Source organism: Ovis canadensis, chromosome 4, assembly GCF_042477335.2.
Source record: "Ovis canadensis isolate MfBH-ARS-UI-01 breed Bighorn chromosome 4, ARS-UI_OviCan_v2, whole genome shotgun sequence".
Lineage (NCBI taxonomy): Eukaryota > Metazoa > Chordata > Mammalia > Artiodactyla > Bovidae > Ovis > Ovis canadensis.
Genome location: NC_091248.1, coordinates 51,205,496 through 51,227,843, shown reverse-complemented (window position 1 = coordinate 51,227,843; position 22,348 = coordinate 51,205,496). Strand labels below are relative to the sequence as shown.

The following is a 22,348-nucleotide window of genomic DNA, read 5'->3' as shown; positions in this document are numbered from 1 at the left end:
TAAATACCAAAAGTATTAATAATACTTTTTATAATGTGTATTACAAACTGATAAAAGACTAGTGTCTAAATGACCACATTTGCAAAAATTGAACACTGAAAACCAATCTTCCAGATCAAGGTTTGACAAACTTTTTCTTTAAAGGGCCAGACAGTAAATATTCCAGGCTTTCTGATCCAGATGATTTCTATCACAGCTACTCAGCTCTGACATTGTAGAATAAAAGCAGACATGGACAATATGTAATGAATTGAGAGTAACTGTGTTCCATTAGTAATAAACTTTACAAACATGAGTGACACATCAGATGAGGCATGTATATAATGACTGATGAAGTCTGCATTTTTTGGCAATATAGACAGATGCATAAATTATATATAAATATATATATGCATATACCTAGTATATGAAATCAATTATTATACATTTCTAAAATGGTTTAGGTATTTAATTGTATGCAGGAAAAATGATACAACTGCAGGAAAATAAGCTAAAGTTAGCATTTCTTATAATAACCACCCAAAATACTACAATTTCCTTCTTGATGATTTTTATGGTTTACTATATATATTGATTTATGAAAGTCAAATCAGTGCTTTAATTTTATGCATCTGAAAAGATAAAATATTAATTTGAACAAGTTTTTCAATTGTCATATAATTAAAAAAGCTAGAAAATTCTGTATAACTTAAATTGTTTCACTAAAATTATAGTCCAAATTTCAGAATAAAGGTACCTTTTGGAAATCCTTGATATTAACCAGGTTGAATGAAAATATATGATCCTTTGCTCCAACATACAGTTTACTCCGTTCCTCATCCAAAAGGAAGGTATGGTAACTGGAGCTGTTGGCCAAGCCATTGAAAGTAATCACATTGTTGGATTCCAACATTTCTGCAAGGTAACAAAGCAAGACATTGAGTGTTAATGTGAGGTTCGGTATGAGTACAGATGATTGGCCCATGGTAATCTGGCTACTGCCTGCTGTGTTACCAATCAGTGGTTATTCTTTGTGATAGTAAAACTTCACAGGACTCTTTACATTTCAATGAAATGGAAGTTATGCACCCATTTGTGTGTTGATTTCATATTCAAGATGACATACTCCTACAGAACAAAGGAGAGAAATACCTTGTCCAAATGATTGGTCTGGTGGAATCTCCTTGCATGTGGCAATAAATTAGAATGGTCAGTTTGTATTAAAACATCTTAAACTCTATTAAAACTTGTTTAAGTGGTTTTCATCTGCTTCAAGTCATTGCTAGAAGGATAAGCTTAAGGGCCAACAGAGCAGATTTAGTGTGGAGAAAACAACCTCCTAGGTTGTTCAAGGTCTCTCTTTAATAAAGAATTTTAGTATGACTTTTTGATAATTAAATCATTAACTTTGTAATATTTTGTAACTGGCATGTGGATGAGTTATTTTTTTATGAAAACATTGAGTAAAATTAATTTGCTATGTGATCCCGATTTTTCAGTTTATTGATTTCCAATTTACTTTTGCTGTGAACAGGCAAATACTGAACCTTCAGATACCTTAAGTAAGAAAATATTTTCAAATAGAAAGAACAGTAAATTGTCTTTGCACTAGAAAGCTAATTGCTGATCATCACCAAAGAGGTTTCCTTTACCTGTTTCAACTGAAATTATATATATAGTGTTTATACAAATACACCCACAACTGCTGCCACCGCCGCTGCCGCCACTGCCACCACCCCAAACCCCAAACACAAATGTTGGGGACTCTTCAGAATTGTGTTCTGAATCAGTGACTCAGACTTTTACCATGCATGCATAGTAGAAATTCTCATCAACACCCATAAAATGTAGAATGTGTCTTTAAGGAATGAAAGCAGAAATGAAGACCTTTCTTCTGTCCCAGACCTATCCCAGGACATTAGGCATTCAATAATTTGCCTTGTTTTATTTTTTTATTTCCTTTTCCATCTCATCAAAATAGTATTTTAATAGAGAACAAAGTTCAAAATGCTTAATTTAACATTAAAGTTCAGATAAACACCATTTGAGTTTAAACCCCACCTCAGTACTCCTTCTCATGTCCACTACAGGGCAGGAAAACACACTCCATAGTCATCCACTTATTAGCCTTTCCTGACATTGTTCCTGACACTTACAACTATACGCTACCTAGAGAAAACAGCACCACTCTTCCAAGCTAGTTCAAATGAAACACCTAACAGATTCACACAGAATTAATTTCTTTGTAATATTTTCCTTTAATTACTTATAGCCTGCGTCACACTGTCAATTATTACCATCATTCATATACATGAATTACATACCAGAATTAATAAGAAAACATATAGTTAATAGCTTATTATCCACAAATCACATGGTTTCTTTTATACATTACTGGGTCAATACATATTAAATGGAATATCTATCTATCTATATCTACTTAGCTAACTACCCATCTTACATGCAAAACTATAATAATTGTTAATAAATTGTTAAAAGATGCCTTTCAAATTTCTTCATGAGAAACAGTACACTACTGGGTTTATCTTATTTCATCCTCAACTTATAACCAAAAAAAAAAAAAAAAACAGGAAGGAAAGAAGAATAGAAGGCAGGAGGAAAAGAAAAACAGATCAAGGGAAAGAGATTTATTCATGTGAGGCATATCTGAAATAAATGAGTGCTATTAGTCTCCAAAGAGAAAGAACAAAGAATCCACCACGCAGTAGATGAATGCAAATATAAGTCAATATAAGACTGAAATTTCAGACACTCGGAGCTGTGTGAGGCTGGAAAGGCCTGTACCAGAGTCATGGGCTGTACCACCGGGTATGCTCATGCACTGATTGACTATACACAGAGCTCTGTTTATCAAACAGAATAGATGACCTTCACTCTTCTTTCCAAGTCTAAACTCTAATTCTACCCTAACACCAGAGAGACCAAACTACAGGTGGCTAGGCAAACTGAAAAAAGTTTTAAAAGCCTGCTGAGTCTAAATCGAGACAATTACATAACTATTAATCATCAAGAGGGTCATTGAAGAGACTGACTGAGTTTAATTGGACACACATAGAAACCATGTAAAAGACCTCTAAACATGAAATGGAAAAGAAGTAGGAAGACAACTAACAAAGCTGTAGAATATGGGGTCACAGCTCTAGGTGGAAACACAAGCACTACCACAGTACTTACAGGGTGTGTAAACTTAGATGAGTTCCTTACATTACTTAGGCCTCAGGTTTTAGAAAAAAAGGGTTAATAATAAATCTCCCAAGAGTTATTACAAAGGTGAAATTAAATAATTCATAAAAATTACTAGATTAGTTTGCATAGTAAATACTCAGCTAAAGATTACCTGTTTGTAGAAGCAGAGGTTAAAAATTAATGTTTGGTCTTCTTGACTACAAGTAGGAAATCAGGGAAAATGGAGCTGACTGAGAGAAGTACTTTTCCACTATCTCATCAAGTGTACTAACTTGTTAGTGTCAGTAACTGTGTATGGTTGAGGGATAAATCAGAGCAATAACTCCTTGCTTACATTGGTTTTTGTCTGCCAATTTCCGTATGTTGGTTGCACTTTAAATAATAAAATTAATGACTTTCTATATTATTTATTGTTGTTCAGTCACTCTGTCATGTCTGAATCTTTGTGACCCCATGGACTCCCACACGGCAGGCTTCCCTGTCCTTCACCAGCTCCCAGAGCTTGCTCAAACTCAAGTCTATGGAGGCGGTGATGCCATCCAATCATCTCATTCTCTGTTGTCCCCTTCTCCTCCTGCCTTCAATCTTTCCCAGCATCAGGGTCTTTTCTAATGAGTCAGCTCTTCACACCAGCTGACTGGAAAGTACTGGAGTACTAGAGCTACAGCTTCAGCATCAATCCTTCCAATGAGTACTCAGGACTGATTTCCTTTGGGATTGACTGGTTTGATCTTCTCACAATCCAAGGACTCTCAAGAGTCTTCTCAAACACCACAGCTCAAAAGCATCAATTCTCTGGTGGTAAGCCTTCCTTATGGTCCAATTCTGACATCCATACGTGACCACTGGAAAAACCATAGCTTTGACTATATGGACTTTTGTTGGCAATGTCTCTGCTTTTTAATATGATATCCAGCTTTCTCATAGCTTTTTTTCCAAAGAGCAAGTATCTTTTAATTTCATGACTGTAGTCACAATCTGCAGTGATTCTGGAGCCCGAGAAAATAAAATCTCTCACTCTTTCCCTTGTTTCCCCATCTATTTGAGATGAAATGAGGGACCAGAAGCCATGATTGTAGTTCTTTGAATGTTGAGTTTTAAGCCAGCTTTTTTTCACTCTCTTTTTTCACTTTCTTCAAGAGGCTCTTTAATTCCTCTTTGCTTTCTGCCATAAGGGCGGTGTCATTTGCGTTTCTGAGGTTATTGATATTTCTCCCAGCAATCTTGATTGCAGCTTGTGCTTCATGCAGCCCAGCATTTCACATGACGTACTCTGCATATAAGTTAAATAAGCAGGGTGACAATATACAGCCTTGACGTACTCCTTTCCCATGTTGGAACCAGCTGATTGTTTCATGACTGGTTCTAACTGTTGCTTCTTGACCTGCATACAGGTTTCTCTGGAGTCAGATAAGATGCTCTGGTATTCCCATCTCTTGAAGAATTTTCCAGTTTGTTGTGATCCACAGTTAAAGGATTTGTATAGTCCATGTAGCAGATGCTTTTCTGGAAATCTCTATAATCCAATCAATGTTGGCAATTTGATCTCTGGTTCCTCTGCCTTTTCTAAATCCAGCTTGAACATCTGGGAGTTCTCAGTTCATGTACTATTGAAGCCTGGCTTGGAGAATCTTGAGCATCGCTTTGCCAATGTATGAAATGAGTGCAATTGTGCAGTAGTTTAAACATTCTTTGGCATTGCCTTTCTTTGAGATTGGAATGAAAACTGACCTTTTCTAGTCCTCAGACCACTGTTAGTTTTCCATATTTGCTGGCATATTGACTGCAGCACTTTCACAGCATCATCTTTTAGGATTTGAAATAGTTCAGCTGGAATTCCATCATCTCCACTAGCTTTGGTCATAGTGACGCTTCTTAAGGCCCACTTGACTCCATTTTCCAGGATGTTGGCTCTAGGTGAGTGATCACACCATCATGGTTATCTGGGTCATTAAGGTTTTTTGTTTTTGTTTTTGTTTTTTTTTTTTTTGGTATAGTTCTGTATATTCTTGCCACCTCTTCTAATATTCTGCTTCTGTTAGGTTCATACCTTTTTTTGTCCTTCATTTTTCCCATCTTTGTATGAAATGTTCCCTCGGTATTTCTAATTTTCTTGAAGAGATCTCTAGTCTTTCACATTCTGTTGTTTCATATATTTCTTTGCATTGTTGACTTAGCAAGGCTTTCTTATATCTCCTTGCTATTCTTTTGAACTCTGCATTCAGATGGGTATATCTTTCCTTTTCTCCTTTACCTTTAGTTTTGCTTCTTTTCTCAGCTATTTGTAAGCCCTCCTCAGACAACCATTTTGCCTTTTTGCAATTCTTTTCCTTGGGCGTGGTTTTGATCACTGCCTCCTGTACAGTGTTATGAACTCCATTCACAGTTCTTCAGGCACTCTGTCTATCAGATCTAATCCCTTGAATCTATTTGTCACTTTCACTATATAATCGTAATGAATTTGACTGAGGTCATACCTGAATGGCCTAATGTCTTTCCCTACTTTCTTCAATCTAAGTCTGAGTTTGGCAATACCATAATTCCAAATAATGAAAATATTCATACAACTGAAAAATATGTTACATGTTGAATTTTATAAATTAAGCTTAGGGAGAATTAGTGGTTTCTAGACACTGACAACTTAAGAGAAAAGACTTTAGTCATTTAAGTGTGAAATCACTCTGTAAACAAACTACACTTAAAAAATATTTCTGCTGGATCATTTTGTTAAACAAAAAGACAATATTCTCTTGGAGTACAGGTTGGCAGCTGTTTTACATTCTTTGAAGGTACTTAATTTTGCCTCATCATTTCTTTTGCTGCTAATTTCTTACATGTTCCTGTGTATCAGGGATTTTATCCATCACTTCATAACAGAGAAGAATCTCTCTGAGACCTTTTTGGCATTGAGCCAGGGCAAATTCTGGATTGCTTAGATTATCTCACCTCTTCTCAGGGTGAAAAAAATCTAGGTTAAAATTAGACACTCTCCCCCTAAGTCTAGATTTCACATTTTTAAACAATCTGTTTTCATTTATGGCTTTTAAATTATAAGCTTGTGATTTTATTTTTTCTATATGTTGACATATTAAGTTGCAGTTGATATTAACTTCAATTTTGACTTTACTCTTAGAATCAAAGAACTTTAGATATTTCTTTTCAGCCACTTTAATGTACATTTTACCATTACACAAACTGGCTTTGAAATTAATATATAGTAATATGAGACATTTAATATCCTACTATGTTCTTACATCTTACCTATGTTCACATTTAGTCAACAACAGCTATTCATTATAGGAAAACATAAATTTCTATAGAATCAACTTGACTTTGGTGAATCCTAGTAGACAAAGCATATAAAGGCACTAATTCATCTTGGGTACAATTCAATTTTTCCCTCATTGAAACATTACTTCAACTTCTACATGCCATGTCAAACATAAAGAAAAGCAAATGTGGGACTGTAATCAAAAGTGCTATTTCAGACAAGCACTCTTAGTAAACTATGTATTCTTATATTTTTAAGATAATTAAGAAAACATTCTGTTTATTCCAGATTCCACAAATGACTTAGTGTTTATATACTTTGTTTAATGACAAATGAAAGGTAAACTGGGCATAAAGCAAGCAAATAGTTTGTGTTCAATAATTGCTACCTATTACCATGATTACTATTAAGACATGCTATACATAAGACAGTATAGACAATAAGCATAAGTTTGCACATGTTCTGGAAGGAGAATTGATTCATATAACTTCAAGCAGCATGATTTTCAATTATAAATAGACTGCATTCTCTTGTGATGCACTACTAAAAATCTTATGGATCTTCTGAAATTCAAGACACAAAGTCCACATTATAAGATTTCTAAAAATCTAATATTATGCAGCAAAAGAAGAGAAGAAATTTTACTTGTTCTGTCCTTTAGTCAGAATATCCTATCAAAATAATCATGAGTGAAGACTCATTTTCCTAATGAGTCAATTCTAATTTTCATTCAACTTATTTATTCATAAATTTTTAGATTTGCTTTCCCCTTGGATCCATCAGGATCTCTAATGTAACTCTGAATAAAGGAAAAAACAGTTAGACGTCACTATCAGGACATTGTTTAAAATACTAAAAAATTATTTTATAAGTTAGTGTTCTTCTTCTATATGTAACATATGAAAAGAAAAAAAGGGAGAAAATTTACATCAAAATCACATCTGTCAATTCAGCTCTACATAATAAAGTTGTATAGTTCCTGGGCTGTCCTGATTATCTTTAGGATAAGCACAGATTTACATAGACGACTGCATTACAATGACCAGATCAAATTTCAAAAACACAGTAAAATGAATACTGATTTCCTGAATGCAAGACTATCCAGAACTAGAGTTTTTATAACTGGAAAGAGAACTGCTGTACACTTGACCTTCAAATCGAAACAACAGTCATCCTGTTCTCTATACTCCTGACTTCTATGACATTTCTATTTCTTTCCTCCTCCCTTTCTTTCTTCCTTCCAAAACCCATCCTTCTCTTAATTTCATAGCATGAAAGGTAATGGGACCCCACCAGTGGCTGTTCTCTAATGAATTGCCTGTATTCACTGATGGCTTTAGGCTTATGTCCTTTCTCCACGGCTTGAACTTTGTCCTTTGCACAGAAAAAAGATCCTATTTAAAGCAGTCAAAATTTGGGTCTGTACAATGCCAAAATATTTTGACTAAATGGTGGCACATTCAGATATTTGTAAATATGGGAAAGTTCATTGAGGTCCCAAATTTGAGAGTCTTTATTTCAGTGCTTCCTAGAGTATTTAAATTTCCAAAAGAGAAATGAGGGCTGAAATGAAAGATGGCAACTATTTGTTGCACTATAAAAACAGAAAAATAGAATAAGTGCTATTTACCATTATTTTATTTGGAAGGAATGATGCTGAAGCTGAAACTCCAGCACTTTGGCCACCTCATGCGAAGAGTTGACTCATTGGAAAAGACTCTGATGCGGGGAGGGATTAGGGGCAGGAGGAGAAGGGGACGGCCGAGGATGAGATGGCTGGATGGCATCACGGACTCGATAGACGTGAGTCTGAGTGAACTCCGGGAGCTGGTGATGGACAGGGAGGCCTGGCGTGCTGCGATTCATGGGGTCACAAAGAGTTGAACACGACTGAGCGACTGAACAGAACTGAACTATTATTTTCATTTATACAAAGAAGATAAGGAATTTTATTTAACTAACAAAAAGTTTAGAAAGGACCCAAAATACACAAAGAATAAATTTTAGAGATTAATAAAGTTATATTGTAGAAAAATTCATCCTTTTTTTTTACTTTATAACACACAACCTCACGACCTTTGCCTAGAATATTTCTTTAAGTTCTCCTTTCAATATATTTCTTTGTATTTGCCAACAGTCTGATCTCTGATATTAGTCTCCATCACACTGACATGATACCAAGACTGTCTTCTGCCAGCTATTTCTTATTTATAGTTGACTTGAATACATCAACCTTTTTTGACTTGGATAGACCCCCTGATCAAGGTTCTGGGTACCCACACGAGCTTTGGACAAGTGAAAGGTTCATGATCAGCCCAAGCCCAGCTTCCATGCTTCTAGACCCATAATACACAAGTGCTCTGAACCACATTGTCGGGGAGGGACAAGAGATTTTCCCTTCAATACACTATAAAATATCAAGAGCAGGCCTCTCTGTGAGAGAAATCTACTTCCACTTTCTCTCATGTGAGAAATATTTGTGGAAAGTAAGTTTTTCACAATCTACTCTGATGATTCACATTTTTTATTTGAATCATTCAACTACTAACTCAACAAGCATCCAACTAGTGCTTATTATATGCAACACGTAGACACTGACTATGAAGTATATGGAGCATAAAGATTAATAAAAATTTGATTGAAAGTAGACAAATGCCCTCAGGGAAGCAAAAACTAAATGAACAACAATCACAGAAAGAATAGTAGAGCTGAGGAAGTTTATCGGAAGGATAAATTAATGCTACCAGAAGAAGTGGGTAATACTTAGAGAAAGTTTGGCAATTAAGCCTGGCCTTAAAAATGTACAGGGAAGCAGAAAGCAGTGCAATGGAACATTTCATTCAGAGGACATGAAAAAAAGCCAGAAGAAGAGAAAATACAAAAGAAATAAATTTTCAGTGTATACTATGTGCCAAAAAACTGTTGAATGGTTTATTAATATACTAATTCAAGCCCTGCAATATTTTGAGGAGGAAACTTTTATTTCCATTTTTTTCTCATGGAGAAATTGATTCAGATAGATATTGGGAATATCTTAGGTCATAGAGTTCATGAGATGGAGTCAAGACTTCAGTTCCCAACACCAGAGGCCAGACTGTCTTACTCTGCACCACCTCTAAGAAGGAGGAATTTTTGAGAATACTAAGAACTGATCATTAAGAAGAAAAGAGAGAAATATAAGAATACACTTTGGAAAATACTTAGAACTGATTGTTGAGAAGTTTGGTTACCTCTCACTATCACATAATTCACCTTGGTTAATAGTTTCTTAAATATTTACATTATTTTATTTACTCTGTACTTGGTCTTTTTATACAATAATAACTGTTTATAATCTTATCAAAAGCATGGCTTTCATCACAAGCAGTATTTTGACATGTCTCATATGTATATCTTCTAAGACAGGTTTCCCCCAAAAGCCAAACAAAGGTTTACTAGTAACCTCTACTTAGTTATTACACAAATATCTCAGAGTTTGCATGACTTGGTTAGAACTCACTCCTTTTTCTTTTTTCCATTGATATCATCACCTTTTGGTTCATTTTAAAACTGAATACAAGTGTCACTCATCCAAACAATTGTACAAATCAGAGCCTCTTCATCATCCACAGACCATTTCCATCACTTCAGTTTTGTTCAGTGCTATATATCTTATATTTTCCTTTGCTTATATCCTCACTGTCACAGTTTAATTCCTTATAATTTCATCCTTTGATTATGCTAATTATCTTCTAACAGAATTTCCTTTGTAAGGTTACAACATTTATGTTATGTATTGCCTCTAGAATAATCTTTATACAAAATAAATATGACATGCTCCTGGTAAAGTTGAGAAAAAGGCACTCTTAACTTTATCCCTTCCCTTGAATCTCATTTTACAAAAAGAAGAAAATAGAGGGAAAAATATTCAGAGGAAATGCACTCATAGAATATCAAACCATGAGTAGTTAAGAGAATATATCCAAAATATTGAAGCTGAACTACAGCAATAACTATACATAATTAGTAACCAAAGTATTAACAAATCATAAACCTTTTATCCATAAATGCTTTATTATATCAACAAGTTGTAGGGGTATATATGGCTACAAAATTATTGGAAAATATCCATAAAAATTGGAAGTACATCTAACACACAAAACATCATCATAACTAACATTTATATGCCAAGAACTGTGCTAATAACACACTTGTACATAATATTTATTGTGTGTGTTACCCTCCCACTAAAGGAAATCACTGTGGATAAACTACAGTGAAGGTAAGCGTGGAAAATGTGAACACTAGACTACTCCACAGTGTCTTTGATGGGGTTTCATAAGACACACACCAACTGCAAAATATGAAAGAATAAAGAATATATTTTCCTAGAAGAAAATGTATTTAAAAATTTGAAGCTTGTTTTCAAGTAAAAATAATAATTGTATACTGTGAACTCGAGGTTACTCTCACTGTTACAAAGAGATAGAAAGTTGACCAAAATGCAACCAAAAAGCATAGGAAAGAGGAATTAACATGGAAAAGAGAGTTAGATTAAGTTTTGTTGCCAAAGCTCCACACTAATAACAAAACCAAATTTTCATTAAAAGAGGTAAAATTGATTAATGAGAAGATAATAAGAATGGATGATAGGAAATAAAACTTTAAAATCCTAAAAATAAACATATCTGCAGACTGAAATGTTACTATTTTCCAGGAAAATCTAATCTATCAGAGGATCAATTATGGAACTTCCCTGGTGGCTCAGACGGTAAAAGCATCTGCCTACAATGTGGGAGACCTGGGTTCGATCCCTGGGTCGGGAAGATCCCCTGGAGAAGGAAATGGAAACCCACTCCAGTACTCTTGCCTGGAAAATCCCATGAATGGAGGAGCCTGGTGGGCTGCAGTCCATGGGGTCACAAAGAGTCGGACACAACTGTGTGACTTCACTTCACAAACAAAGGAAGAATATATTTGAAATCCATGAATAAAACTCAGTCATCTATTGAAGTTATCAAGTAGGCTGTATCCTTATTCAAAACAACATTGTTTGCCAGAAATCAAAAAAGGAATTTGTGCAAATATCCAATTGAAAACATATGTGACTCAATAAGTTTATACCCAGTAAGAAAGACAGTATCAGACATTCTCAAACATGCAAGATTTAAGGAGACACACCACCTACCCACTCTAGAGACTACAGCAACAACAATTTCTTAGTAATATATTCATTCAAACGGAATGAATCAAATTTAAAAGCACAGATATTACATCATTTATCTCTTTAAAACCTGCTTAAAAATTTCCAACACATGATTTGAGCCTTTAGCATTTGCCACACACTTTGGGGCTCATTTACCAACAGATTGTGGGTAAGTGTATGTATCCTATATTTTACACACATACATGCATATATATTAACAGAATTGCTACCAGTCACCCCAGTGGCCTACTATCTATAGCCACCTATAGAATGTCTTCTGTCTCCCAGTGGTTGCCATCTTCCACCCGAACTTATCATGTAAATCTACTCAGATTCCAGGATCTAGGTTAATTCTCTCCTGTGAATTCTCCAACCTTCTAAGGGACAGTAGTCCATGCCTTCCTTTGTGAAAGAGTATCATGTAAAAATGTACGTTAATCACTGCTTTATCTTTTTAGCTCCATTTTTAGAGTTAAAACAATCTGCTTTTTCTTATCTTTGTGTTCCTAGTCCTAGAACCTTTCCCTGGTATATAACTAGTGTTGGCACATAGAAATATTTGTCTCAATAAACAGTATTTGCAACAGCTTTTACAAAATGTAGCAAAAACACAGAAAAAATAAATGTAATAACAAACTTCAAGGAATGAGCAGTATGTATTTTATGTTGGATTATACACTAGCTTTTCTAATTACGTTCAAATAACCAATAAAATCATGCCATCTAAACTCTGAATTGTTTATAACATGGCTATAAAATGGCTACCTTAAAAAATTCTATGTGTCAGGCACTGTTATGGTCATTTTACATATAAAAATCATGACTACAGTTTGATTTCAGAGTTGTATTTAATCAGTAATATTAAACATAGTAACTATTATAATAGCAATAGTTTATTGCTGCAATTTATGCCAATAGTTTAACTGATCCTGTATCTTAAGCTCCTCATTTTAATATATTCTTCAAGGCATCATTATAAAATTGACCAGAGCCAATTTCAAAAATGTAATTTTTTTTAAAGTACCTACACCCACCACCATTACCTTTGCCCAGTCTCCCTAATAAAAGTTACAGTTCCTAATGTTCTTTGCAACCTTGTTTTAAGCCACAATTCTATCAGAAACGGCCAATTTACTCTTCTCTAAATCTAGGCTGCCCTCTCCTTTTTCTAGTTTACTTTTCAGGTTCTTATGCTTCAGGGTAGAGTTAGTAGCCATCTCTCCCATAGAGGTCTTGACACTTAGCAGGCATTACTCCTCCTCTGATGCTCTATACTTTTTAAACATAATATACACTAATGCATTAATTGTGTGCCACTTGTATGGATGGGGAGTAGAATATGTTTTTAGTTCTTTTAGATGTCAAGTTAGCATGGTGGCATATGTGTCTAATTATCTGAATAATTAGTGAGATATTTAGAAGGATCTTTATAGTCTGATTGCCTCCATTTACAAAAAGTCATGAGTGATTTTACCATTAACAGTTGCAGAGGCCAAGTTTAAATTCAGGTCTCCAAGCTCTCAGTTCAGTGCTCTTTTTAAATAAATTTCTAGAAAATCTGTGGCTTCAGTTGTTTTGCTTTACTTTTGCTGCCTGATCCCTGATGTCAGTAAATTTTGGGCACATGAATATGCTTTAAAAAATATTGCAAATAATTTACAAAATAACTAAAGCACAATTTTAACTTTTACTTCTCCTTGGAAAAATGAAAATGAAAGTTTAGATGTTATTATTACATAAACTAACTAAATGTTTCCATGTGGACAAAAATTTTTAATACAAAGATACATAATAATTGATCATTCATTTCTGTGCAAGATCATTAGAAAAGATTTAGAACTGAAATGCAGATACTTCTTTTAAAACTCACATCAGTATAACTTTGTGCTCTGAGTGATGGGCTAGTAATCGAGGAATATCATTTTTGTTCTCTAATCTGTCTTTTATCTTATTTGTAAGGCTCCTCTACAGGCAGGTTTCCATTTTTAATCAGCTCACAAGAAAGTGTTCCTTAAATGCCTAAGCAATGCAACATTAGCAAAGTTAAAAAAACAGGAGGTTTAATTTGATAAATATCATTGAAAGTTTGGTTTTTCAGGCTGTCTTATTTACATAGACCACAACATATGTACCAGTGTGTTCTTCAAGTAATTAGCATTTCCCTACATGACTATATGAAAGCAAACTTATTCTGACACTTAAACATTAAACATTTCATTTTCCTGTAAGAAAATTGTGTAATATAGTCACATAAGGAGGATTAAATACTTATAAATCGCTTAGCCACCTATTATTTGATGTGTATGCCCACTCTAAGAATTTTTTTAAAACTGTTTAAGAATGACTTGAATTACCTTAACACAGAGCAAATGAGTTTTTAAGAAATAAATTGAGTAATTAGTATTTTCCATTATTTCCATCCCAAGACACATTTATGAGAGCAAAAAAATTTTCCTTACTCACTGATAAAAACTGGTATGGCTAAGTGTGAACTTACTGGAGAATATATGTAATTCAATGTTTGTGGGTGACCCTTTGAAGTTGAGACAAAACTTTATTTAATTCTTAGAGTTTGGAGGAAAAGAGAAAGTCATAAGGAAGACCAGGAGATGATGTGAATTTTATCAAGGGTCAATCAAATGAATAAATCAGAGAAGCAGTTGTGTGTGGCTGTGAGCAGGAATTACCTAAACCCTAGATGTGGCTAACAGAAGTGTTTGCTATGCTTATCAAATGAATGATGGATTTCTGATTAGGTGGATAAAATAGATATGTTCATCATGTGTAATAGTGCATGTGAGTTAAATAACTTGGAATTTATCCTGTTATCCTTACTACTTCTAGTTTTTTCTATTTCTAAACTACATAGTATCTGAGTACCACAAACAAATGCAATGTAAGTTTGTCAGCTGAAAAGTAGAAATTGGTCACCTGAGATGTTTTCTTGTTTTTTTTTTTGGGGGGGGCGGGGGATGCGAGAGGAGGGAAGGTGCTCATATGACATTTTCCTGCTGTTGTTCAGTCGTTGAGTCGTGTCCAACTCTGTGTGGCTCCATGGACTGTAGCCTGCCAGGCTCCTCTATTCATGGGATTTCCCAGGCAAGAATACTGCAGTGGGTTGCTGTTTCTTCTCAAGGAGATCTCCCTGACCCAGGCAAGAAGACTGCGTCTCCTGTACTGGCAGGTAGATTGTTCACAACTGAGTCTCCTCAGAAGCCCTCAAATGACATATCCCACTTCTATAACTAGAATAAATATAGATCCTGATTATGAAGGCTTATGGATTCCTTAAAATGGGATTTTGTTTGAATAAGATTTCCCTGCAGAAGGGTAGGAGGGAGATGGGACAGGATGGTGTTGAAAATCAGTGAACTCAAAGAGTCTCTAGATGAAGCCACACAATGCATTCTGGGGACTTCCTTATCACAGTGACAATAATATACTATTTATGATGGAACGCCCCAAGTATTTTTCCCCTAATGATGTATTTAGTTTTGGAGTTAACACATTTCAGAACTAATTAAGCAATGGAAATAAGATGCCCTAATCAAGTTGGTTCATAATAATTCATTGACATTTTATAATCTCTCTACATACACAAATAAAAAGGAGATCATAGGATTATCATGTAGATAATTTGGGGAGAATTAAGTTCTTTTATATTCTGCTCTGCCCAAATAACTTTTTGTAAAGCTATGTGATAGTATTATGTCTAAAATCAATTTTGTATGAAAACAAAATAAGTATTTTACCTTACACAGAAATTGAAATCAGTTTAAATTATTCCATTCTCTTTTCCAAACACACCCAGCTGTAAATATACTCTAAGATTGGGTCATGGTTATAACTAGTCTAGGATTAAACTTAAATATAATGTGAGCCAGGTTTGGTTTAACAGCTACAAGGACAACTAAGTGATTCCCTAGGATGAAGCTGAAACTCCAGTTTGTTTATGGAAAACGCTTGCTCTCCCAGGGCCCATTAAATCAAGATCATCTCTGGGCTGGACAGGACAACACACACTAAAGATTCTCTAGACCAACACGGGACACACAGACATTTATCCCCACAAAGACAAACAACTGATTCAGAACCAGATTTGCCTCTTTTTTAAGAGTAGGCAAACAAAAAAATAGCTTATGTCCTCTTTAAACTTCCTTCTATACTTGCTCAAAAACTGCAGCTGTGTTCCTCTTTAAAAATAACAAAAGAAAAAACAAAGCAAGGCACTAATATCAATGTTACAATGATAAGTTATAAACACTGTTTAGAGCGAAACTCGATATCCCTTTAATCCATGCTGACCACAACACACATGCAAAATTAGACTCAAAATGAGTCTGAATGCAGAGAATAGCAGGAGTAAAATTTGCCTTTAGACCTGCAGTGAGACAAAGTGTGTGTGGGTGCCGTTCAGTCCTAATATAACCCAGGGGGTCATTCAGTGTGAACAATGAAAAGATCCCTGATATCTTGATTCTTTCATTTTCCTAATACTTGTTTATTTTGCATGCAAATAGTTAATAGAGGATTTTCTTTGTTGATCGTGTCTTTATAACAATACTGTTATTACTAAACATTTAGTAATAAAAGTCATGTCCAACTCTTTGCGACTCCATGGACTATGTCCATGGAATTCTCTAGGCCAGAACACTGGAGTGGATAGCCTTTCCCTTCTCCAGGTGCTCTTCCCAACCTAGGGATCAAACCCAGGTCTCCCGCATTGCAGACAGATTCTTTACCAGCTGAGCGAAAGGGAAGCCCAAGAATACTGGAGTGGGTAGCCTACCCTTCTCCAGCAGATCTTCCCAAATGAGGAATTGAACCAGGGTTTCCTGCATTGCAGCTGGATCCTTTACCAACTGAGTTATCAGGGAAGCCCATGTCTTTATAACAATACTGTTATTACTAAGTATTTGATTAAATGATGGAAAATAATTTTATAAACTAAAACTGGAGCATATTTATTCCTTAAAAGACACATATTTTAATTTTCTATTCAAATTAATAAATTGTTATGAAAATAACAACCTATGTACCTACTCCTCACAAACCTTGCTTTAAAGGGTTACGTATTTTATTGTGTCTCTAACCAGCAGTGTATTTTCAACAAGGCTTCCAAGATTTTTTAAATTTAATTTTATATTAATCTTGTATTGACCTTATGTAAAATAGGCACTTGTTCCTTATTAGGCTAAATGCCACTACTGATAAAACTCAAAAAGTAATAGAAACCAGTATAATTACAAAATTGAGAGAGATTTTCTAGCTTTTCCCAAATATAGCTGTTGCTTTATCATTTCTAAGCGCTCAGTGAGAAGAAATTACTTCTTTAAAAAAATCAAGAAATCAGTTTAAAAGTTCATAGTTGAGTTTGTTTGATGAACATAATGACTTCCACCTCATTTAGAAAATCAGAATCTAAAAAAATGCTACACTCAGCCTTCTTGATAGGCTCTGGAGTTTATCAGCCCTGCTCTGCCACTTCATTAGCTGTCAAGAGCCAGTAAGTGATATTGCTATGAAAGTCTTGATTCAGGTAGTTGAAAATGCTCTTATTGCAAAAGCAGCAATTATCAACAGACTTTAAGTTAAAAGAGGGTCTATCAGGAAAAGCACATCATCAATATCTATACAGTTGGTTATCATCTTTGTTGACATCAAAGAAAGAGAGAGCATTTGAACTATCAGTAGTTAACTTGTAACATTCAAAAAAAAAGTATACACATTGATTTAATAAACACTGCAGCAGAGTTATCATCAAACTTAGAACTCTTACCTTCTATTCACTTGAGGGAAAAATGTGGGAAAAAAAGCTAAACAAAGAAGGACTAAACAAACTAAAATAAAATGGTGCGTGCTTTAATCTCTGATTAATAGGATTCTTATATTTGGCCTTATGCTGTTTTTGCAGCCAATCTTTTCTTATACGTATTTTTTTCATTAAATAATTTTATCACAAACTTTCCCTTTAAATACTCCAGTTAAGGTTAAATACATTACTTTAGTGATATTTAACTTTAATCATATAGTCTCAGTTTCTTTCTACCTTTGACTATATTTTTTATGGCTAGTAAACAGAAAACTAAACAGGAAAATCATGCAGGTGTAAAATCTTAAATATTCCAAACACAAGTTAGAAAATGTTTTCTGTGACATTTACATAACATTATCTACGTGTTAAAAGCTGTTGAGGGACTTCCCTGATGGTCCAGTGGCTAAGATTCCATGCTCCCAACACAAGGGACCCAGGTTTGATCCCTGCTTAGGGAACTAGATCCTGCATACCACAACAAAGGGTTCACATGGCACAAATGAAAGATTTCACGTGCCTTAACGAAGATCCCCTGTGCCATAACTAAGACCTAGCACAGCCAAATAAATAAATATTTTTTAAAATGGATGATCCTGTCTCTTTGCCTAATAAAACACACATACTGATGAATGAAAAATCCTACACTGATATATTCTATAAAGCATACAGGATATATCAGTTTATTTTGATGTTTCATGCAATGAAGGACTCCATGAAAAAAATGAGACTGACAGAATGCTACACATATCATCATGTTACTGCTGCTGCTGCTAAGTCGCTTCAGTCGTGTCCAACTCTGTGCGACCCCATGGACAGCAGCCCATCAGGCTCCTCTGTCCATGGGACTCCCCAGGCAAGAATACTGAAGTCGGTTGTCATTTCCTTCTCCAACATACCATTATATTATACTTCAAATTAAGACATCAGAGACTTTTAGAAGTAAGGAAATTTGCTTAAGGAAAATCTATTAAACCCAATGCACCCCACTCCAGTACTCTTGCCTGGAAAATCCCATGGACGGAGGAGCCTGGTGGGCTGCAGTCCATGGGGTTGCGAAGAGTTGGACACAACTGAGCGACTTCCCTTTTACTTTTCACTTTCACACATTGGAGAAGGAAATGGCAACCCACTCCAGTATTCTTGCCTGGTGAATCCCAGGGACAGGGAAGCCTGGTGGGCTACCGTCTATGGGGTCACACAGAGTTGGACATGACTGAAGCGACTTAGCAGCAGCAGCAGCAGCATGACACAGAATCTTCTTTTAATATAAAAGAACTCAAAAATATTCTGGGAGATGCTAATATTAAAGGAAGACCTTGATTATTAAAATATAGTTTATGAATAAATAATAGGATGTTAAAATATTTGCAAAAATTTTTGTGGCAATTATTTTGAAATCCGACATTATCCATCTAGGCAAATTATTCTGAAAAACTGAATACAGATAAATTTCTTTCTTTGTGAGTAGTCTTGTCTTCAATTTCTTTAATTATTGGCAGGTAAATAGCAACCCACTCCAGTGTTCTTGCCCGGAGAATCCCAGGGACGGCGGAGCCTGGTGGGCTGCCGTCTATGGGGTCACACAGAGTCAGACACGACTGAAGCGACTTAGCAGCAGCAGTATCAGCAGCAACTGTATTATGATAATAATACACATGTTTTTGGTAGATCCCCTAAGAGAATTTAACTTCTTTAGGGGGAAAAAATGCCTTTCCAAATTAAAGGAAAATAATCTCTCTACTTTGCCAACAAAGGTCCGTCTAGTCAAGGCTATGGTTTTTCCTGTGGTCATGTATGGATGTAAGAGTTGGACTGTGAAGAAGGCTGAGCACCGAAGAATTGATGCATTTGAACTGTGTTGTTGGAGAAGACTCTTTAGCGTCCCTTGGACTGCAAGGAGATGCAAGCAGTCCATTCTAAAGGAGATCAGTCCTGGGTGTCCTTTGGAAGGAATGATGCTAAAGCTGAAACTCCAATACTTTGGCCACCTCATAAGAAGAGCTGACTCACTGGAAAAGACTTTGATGCTGGGAGGGATTGGAGGCAGGAGGAGAAGGAGACAACAGAGGATGAGATGGCTGGATGGCATCACTGACTTGATGCACATGAGTTTGAGTGAACTCCGGGAGTTGGTGATGGACAGGGAGGCCTGGCATGCTGTGATTCATGGGGTCGCAAGGAGTCAGACATGACTGAACGACTGAACTGAACTGAAGGTAACCCTTAGAAATCCTTGGAAAGAATGATAAAAATCATAATTCTATATATGAAGGTGAAGGTGAAGTCGCTCAGTCGTGTTTGACTCTTTGCGATCCCATGGACTATGGCCTACCAGGCTCCTCCATCCAGGGGATTCTCCAGGCAAGAATACTGGAGTGGGTTGCCATTTCCTTCTCCAGGGGATCTTCCCAACCCAGGGATCGAACCCAGGTCTCCCACATTGGAGGCAGACGCTTTAAACTCTGAGCCTAAGAATCCTTATAAAGGTTATAAAATTGGTATAAAATATTTAATATCAAATTCAGCTAAAAATGATAAGCATCCATAGTCCAAATAAAACATTTCAGTGATGTCCTAGAATTTCAGTCATATGTCTAGAATTAAGACATAAAAGTCACTGTATGTTTTCTGTCAGTTCAAGTGATAATGTTTTGCTTTTGTTTTTAAATATATATCTGTACATATTGGCCAACCTTTTTTTTTTTTGTATAAAATGGGAGTATTTTGTATAACCATTAGATCAAATCATCAATCCTAAAGGAAATCAATCCTGAATATTCACTGGAAGGACTAACGCTGAAGCTGAAACTCTACTACTCTGGCCACCTGATGTAAAGAGCAACTCATGGGAAAAAACTCTGGTTCTGGGAAAGATTGAGGGCAGGAGGAGAAGGGGACCACAGAGGAAGAGATGGTTGCATGGCATCACCAACTCAACAGGCATGAGTTTGAGCGAACTCTGGGAAGGACAGGGCCAGGGAAGGACAGGGAAGTCTGGCAACGCTGCAGTCCACAGGGTCGCAAAGAGTCGGACAGGACGGAGCAACTGAACTGATATTGTAACATTTATCAGATATATACATATATATGTGTCAGTACTCATATACAGGCCTTAGGGCAGGGCAAGTGTCCATCTATCCTGGTGAGGGTGCAAGACTTTCTGGAGGTTCCCAGTGTATGAGCATACCTGCTCTTGTGCACTGAGGCCAGCTGGGTCTTCATGTCACCTCTGTCCTATGAAGCTTTCTCGGGTGGGCAGAATCTCTGGGGACCTTGACCAGGTACTTAGATGAATGATGATAAATTATTGGCACACATGCAACCCTTGCACACTCTTGCACCCATGGACAATGGGGCTAATTGATCACAGCATTCAGAATACTGCTGTCAGGCAGGCCTTTCTGAAGGATTATCACCAGACCAGCCAACCAGGGGGGAAGGGAGCCATGGGCAGCACGGACCGATAGCCAGCCACCCCCCTCCCCACATCCTCACCCCAAGCTAAGAGGTCTGTGCCTGGGTTGCAAAGGCAGGCAGTTGTCCAGGAAGCCCTAGAACTCACATTTGGCTGCTGCTTCCTGCCCAGCTTCTTCTTTCGCCCCTTGAAACCAAGACCAAGTCCGGGACCCCTAGTCTTAACTACAGGGATGCTAGCTGGCTTTGACCATATACTCTTTATTTAAATAGTGTTGCCCCTGGCATGAAAAGGATTTAGTGTACACAACCTCCAGTGAGGCTTGCTTGGGGCGAAGCTTCCAAGGCCCTAGGCACATTGTGAGCACCCGCTGCATGCTCGAGCTGGCATTACCACAACCTAGCTTCAGGGCAACTTATCCGTTTCACTTCCATGCAGCTTGTGCAGTGGTTTGGCCAATCCTGGGAGTCAGGGGTCCCCGCCAGGCCAGGACCTAGAGCCATGGGTGCAGACAGTGCACGGCCCGCCTGCGTCCAGCAGGGGAGGCTGACTTAGCCACCAGGAAACTGTCCGCGACTCTCGAAGTGTGTCCCTTCTTCCGAGATAAAGACCCATCCCTGTACTGAGACTAACCTACTTTCTTCCGGCCACCATCGGATAGTCCATTCCTGAAGCTGTGCCAGTTTACCAGAAGCTGCCCATGCCAGAACCAAAACTGCAGAACCACCAGCAGCCAGAAAGGGCCAAGATGGCGACAGCCAACGGGCCTGAACCAGTTCCAGCCAGACCGTGAGGGCAACGCCTGCGCAGACAAGACCCAAAGGATTTGCTAGTTTCTCTTGCTTCCTTCGCAGGTTGAGATCCCTGCCCAAACCGGGACCTGCGGGTTGCTAGACACAATTAGTGCCTGCTGAGCACAAAGGACTGCACCTTCTCCAGCTGTTTCTGGACATCGCTGTCCTGGACATCGCTGTCCCCTTTCCCCAATTTTGATGGAACGTGCTAAGTCGCTTCAGTCCTGTCCGACTCTTTGTGGCCCTGTGGACTGCAGCCGTCCAGGCTCCTCTCTGTCCATGGAATTTTTCAGGCAAGAATACTGCAGTAAATTGCCATGCCCTCCTCCAGATCTTCCCAACCCAGGGATGGAACCCACCTCTCTTATGTCTCCTGCAGTTGCTTGTGGGATTTTTACCTCTAGGGCCACCTGGGAAGCCCTCTGATACCCATCCACCCCTTTAATGTTTCTCACCTCTATCCCCTGGATAGAAGGGAGTCTTTCCAGCACTAGCTTTTCCTCCCTAAGCCTTCATCAACAAAGTTATTGCCCTGTTTGCCATACCGGTCTCCTTCAATTGACATGAGTGGCACCAGGCAAGGAAAGGACCCAGCCGGGCTCCATGCAGTTCCAGGGGGTTGGTGTATGGTCAACCACACAAGAAAACTCTTCTATTTCTCTCTCTCCCTTTTAAATATTTA

General features: G+C 37.0%; 1 protein-coding gene across 1 annotated transcript in view; it reads right to left on the bottom strand.

The window, feature by feature from the left end:
* SEMA3A (semaphorin 3A) overlaps positions 1 to 22,348 on the bottom strand; it is a 242,456-nt gene that overhangs the window by 174,842 nt on the left and 45,266 nt on the right. Inside the window, exon 2 of the mRNA XM_069586654.1 lies at positions 737 to 894. Coding sequence (XP_069442755.1) covers positions 737 to 894 — 158 coding nt within the window. The remainder of the gene's footprint in view (positions 1 to 736; positions 895 to 22,348) is intronic.